The sequence below is a fragment of the Cygnus atratus genome, chromosome Z, assembly GCF_013377495.2.
Source record: "Cygnus atratus isolate AKBS03 ecotype Queensland, Australia chromosome Z, CAtr_DNAZoo_HiC_assembly, whole genome shotgun sequence".
Taxonomy (NCBI): Eukaryota; Metazoa; Chordata; class Aves; order Anseriformes; family Anatidae; genus Cygnus; species Cygnus atratus.
The window spans coordinates 30,000,926-30,005,603 of record NC_066396.1 but is presented as its reverse complement, the minus strand read 5'-3'; the positions used below and the strand labels follow the sequence as shown (position 1 = coordinate 30,005,603).

Here is a 4,678-nt window from a genome sequence, read left to right as displayed (position 1 = left end):
TTGGACTCGATGATCTTGAGGTCTCTTCCAACCTAGAAATCTGTGTCTGTGTCTGTGTCTGTGTCTACTGTTGGTAGATCTGTGAAGGAGGCAAGATGACCACAGTTCAGCACAGTGAATTAATCTGACCATAGGAAATGAAGAACTTAAAACAAAAGCACGTTCAGCTTTATTGAGGCATTTCAAGAACTAGTTCTGTAAACTATGCAGGAATAATTTTCAGCAGTTGCTTTTGAAAGCATGTGATTTTTATTGCTGTTTTATCTTTAAGAAAGTTAAGCTTGTACAGGGAATTAAGAGGGAGCATGAAGAAATTGTATTAATGTTCTCAAAGTTTAAGGTCTGTTGCTATCATGGTGAATAAGGTGGTGGTAACTGATCTGCATCAATTTTTTCATAAGCTGGTGGAGCACCGGGTACCTATGGTAAGAAAAGTGGTGTGAAAGATTGAAAAAACAATTAGGGTACAAGAAAATGACATTAAATATGCAAGGAAGTATTTGCTTTCATATCAGGAGTTGTACTATAACTTAAAATAGCTAAGCTAATTCATTATGTCTTTATATTATCTAAGTTTATTTTTTTTCTAACATGTTTTCTGGTTTTGCATCAGATTAAAATGATTTTGTTTGTATCTTTCATCCTAATAATTAATTTTTAAATTTATTAAGATAGAAATTTTATAAGGAAAGTGTTTTATATGTTAAGATTTCACACTGATATATAAAACTTTAAAGAGTCTCAACACATGTATGTTATCTTATTTGCAATGTTAACAATTTGGGAAGCTTATTTAAAATTGGTTATAAATTATCCTTTTCACTATTCTCAAACTGTTTAAACACAACCATGACTTGATGCATAAATTTATCAATTAAGTTATTTTTACTTCTTAAAAATTATGTGTTTTTGAATGTTCTTCTTTCTTCCCATAGTGATTAGAGTAGCTAAAACCTTCAAGTGGTGCTCCCTGACAGGTTGTAGTGTACCAGAACAATCTACTTGCTGTCAGTCAGCATGGAGTAGCATGTATTAGGAGTATCTATTATGTATATTTATTCAGTGTATGTTAGCATTCACATGCTACATCATGCTAATAGATTGCATAATTATCAGACAACTTAGGAAAGGTAGGTGAAAGAGATTTTTCTTTAAAAAAGAAGAATTATTAATAGTATACATTATATCTAAATAGTAATTTAAAAATCACAGTAAAAATTGTACAAAATACTGCTTCTTAACAGTTATTGTAGTCATTGAAGACCCAACCTAGAGAGCACAACCTAAGAAAGAATTCTTTGAATGACTGTTTACCAAGATTGTCTTACCATATCTTACTATGTTTTAAGTAAATAAGGCACCGAGTGGCAACTTACCACAGAATCAAAGTTTCTGTACTCCTGCAGAGCCATTTTGCAGTCCGCTATTCTTCCCTCACCTACCATGGTTTGTATTGTGCCCATATTAGTGCTTTTGCTCTGTGACAGATCAAGAAGAAACATGGAGAAGGTGAAAGAAAAAAGAAAATGTGAAGCTGAAGCACACTACATGAATGTATCGTATGGTTGACTTGATGATCTAAAAGGTGTTTTCCAACCTAAATGACTGTGATTCTGTGATCCTTTAATATTTGACAGTATATTTACAGTATTTATTAGAATCTGGGATTAGGTGCAACAACATAACAGCAGCAAGTAGGAGAGGCAATCTATCTAGTACTTCTGCTGTCTCTGCCAAGACATACTCTCCCTCCTATCTCACCAGTTATATTACCAGCAAAAATGAGGATCTCGTTTTTAGGTCCATGACCACTGCAGGGACCTTTTTTTCCACATATTTCTGTCTTTAATCTCAAACTTTTTTTCCGTTTTCCACCATGCTTTTTTTTAATTCTTTACAAGTTTTCCCCTTTCCAAAAATCCTAGCAAAAATAAGATTTCCAAAACCAGAAAGTATCTGCAGTGAGATGGAATTAAAAAAGACATTGTGCTTTTTACCATGATGTGCAGGCATGAAAGAAACCTATTTATATGGCAGTTCATGTTTTATGTGTTCTTCTAGTTGATGTGCCTACTGGATAGGTCACTGGAAAGGTAATAGGGCAAAGTTGTTGGGAACATCAAGGAAATTGATTTGCTGACAAGAGTTATGTTTTTTAATTCAAAATGGTTACGTCTTTTTAGAAATATTAGGGTAACTAAAAGATACTTACCACTTACATGGTTAAAAACTGCCTCTTTCTCACAGAAGAGAGAACAGAGCTTCAAAGATAAAGCTTTGAGACTTTCAACAACAAATTTTGTGGGATGGATCAAATATTTTTTAAAAATATTTTGAAGAAGATAGAAAATAAAATTTTAAAGTAGCTTTTAAAAAGCAAATCTCAAACTCATCCTCCTTTTTTTTTTCTAAATCTGAAAATTGCAAGTCAGCTTTTATAAAATTGTCTTCTTCATCATCTATATGAATGCAATACTAACTTAGTTACTTAAAAGTGTCATTCGTCTTCTCTGCCTCCTAGACTTACTTTAAACATATCTGCCCTTACGTAGATGTAAATCTTATGAGTAGTGAAGATGTTACTTTTATTCAAACAAAAATTCCCAGAACACAACATGGTTTTATGTAAATTTAAATATAATGCTTCCTAGAGATCAGTTTTTTCCACTGGTGGGTTGTGCAAAGCTGGGCAGTTGGCTTCACATCCCTGTGCTTCTGTTTCCTCTGCCTGACTTGCAAGTTCTGCAGGGTGGGTAGTGCTTCATATTGCATAGTATTACCAATGTATACATTAGCCTGAAACAATGATGTCCTATGACAGGTTTGATGTTCCCTGCATTAATGTACTGCAAATAATGATAATATGTATTGAAAATAATAATATGCAAGCTGCCATACTTACCCGTAGACTTTTATAGCCACTACGTCTCTTGTAATACCAGCAGCCAAAGATAAATAGCATGGCCAGCACCAAAATGAAGATTCCAATACCCAGGGCTCTGTTGGGAAAGCAAAACAAAATAATTAACAGCAGAACTAGATGTATTATTTTGGGAGCAGGAATGGTTAGCACAAAAGCTTATATCTGTATCCCTTTATTAGAGGAAGGCATGAAGCAGGATTTGCCTTAGAAAACAGACAAAGTATCAGTAACTTCAGCCAGTGTCTGGAGATTGAGAAGTTTTTTCTCTGCCAAGATTGTAAACATTTTAAAAATGAGGAATATATAGCTTCAAAAATAATAATATACCTGTGACCAGTGCTTCTAAAAAAGTCCATGCCTGTAAGTCCAGCAAACGGCATTGTGATATTGGAAGAGAATGAGAAATAATATAAATGCCATATGCGCAGAAACATGTCTCATGTTTATTTGTTAAATTTCTCCAGGAGATAAGTATTGAGAAATGTATCCTAATTGCATCACTTTACAACAAATTCTGGTAGCAAAAGGTTGGCTTTTGTTGTTTGTTTGTTTGTTTGTTTTAGATACATAAAACACTACACAATCCCAAAAACGTTGTCAGAAACTTTAAATTTTTCATAAACAGCTCTGCAATTCTTTAGTTCTTGTTCCCTGTCGTACTAGGCACAGTATTGATGTCACTGAGTCATTTTAGGGAAGGTGGTCTTTGCAAACTGTGCTGAGAGACATCTTTCCCACTGATTACCAGGACTTAGGATATTTGACATAGTTCCACATAGTTCCACATCAGAAAGCAGGGTGACAAGGTAATTGCATATTTCCTTGTCATAAAAACCTCTTCCTCCTGTGCTAATTTGCTGTCTGTTAAGGCACAGAGCCTTCGATATGGAATGAAGAGAGTATCTTTCCCTTTGTTTATTCTCTGTGGATGCACATATAAAAACAAACGTAGCAATACATGTGCGTATGGTACAAGTCACGGAGTTCAGAGTCCAGTGAACCACTACTAGAAGTACATTCCACATAAAGATATCCCAAGCACATTGGAAATATTTGTCTAAAGTAATAACACATCACCAGTGAGATAGTTTCTGTAGTAACCCAAGAAGCAACATATTTTATTGTAAGCCAAAGATCACAAAGTATTGGCTTGAATTAATTCTGCTTAACTGGAGCTTCAACCAGAAATGATTTACTGAGAGACACATTTGTATGGCATTGATGTCTCTATCTGGTTTTTGACGGTGTTTTACCATTTCACTGGTGTTATTCTTTAGGGTGAGACGATGCCTTTTTGAGATTCTGAAGGGAGATGTGTAGACCTGGAGGTAAATCTTACTGTAAATATCACATTGCACCAGCCTCAAAAGTGTAATTCTAAATGATCCTCAATAAGCCTGGCAATTTTATTGTAATGGCTGATTACCTGTGATCATATGATCAAACTCCATATTCTTGAGTTCTGCAGTTCTTATTTTTCTTAACCATTGAGTGCACTTTTAGGTAATGCAATGACAAACATTACAGAGAGCTATAAAACAGCCAAAATGCACTGCATCTATATACAACAGAGATTTTTTTTTCTGATACTATTTTGTAAATTTCTTTCAAGTTTTTTTTTTTTTTTTTTTTTTTTTTTTTTTCAGCTTACATGCTAAAATAGGTTTTGGTTTATGCTTACTCTTCTACTGCAAGATAGCTGTGTCCTTTTCCTCTGAAAAAGTTGCCATCTGGGTGGTGGTTTCTTCTGGGCAT

The 4,678-nt window shown here is 34.3% G+C and overlaps 1 protein-coding gene across 1 annotated transcript; it reads right to left on the bottom strand.

Annotated features, from left to right (window-relative positions):
* Nucleotides 1-351: 351 nt before the first annotated feature.
* Nucleotides 352-4,678, bottom strand: MLANA (melan-A). Its single transcript, XM_035567669.1, has 4 exons — nt 4,605-4,678; nt 2,903-2,999; nt 1,377-1,478; nt 352-420 (listed from the first exon to the last, which is right to left on the bottom strand). Exons 1-4 carry the CDS (start codon nt 4,676-4,678, stop codon nt 352-354), a joined length of 342 nt encoding a protein of 113 aa, XP_035423562.1.

Bases quoted from the DNA above. Each gene is read 5' to 3' on its own strand.
- MLANA (XM_035567669.1), bottom strand. From the start codon at position 4,678: ATGCCCAGAAGAAACCACCACCCAGATGGCAACTTTTTCAGAGGAAAA. The intron at 3,000-4,604 runs GTAAGCATAAAC...CTTTCCCAACAG, and splicing joins AGCTATCTTGCAGTAGAAGA to AGCCCTGGGTATTGGAATCT. The intron at 421-1,376 runs GTAAGTTGCCAC...TTCTTACCATAG, and splicing joins ACAGAAACTTTGATTCTGTG to GTACCCGGTGCTCCACCAGC.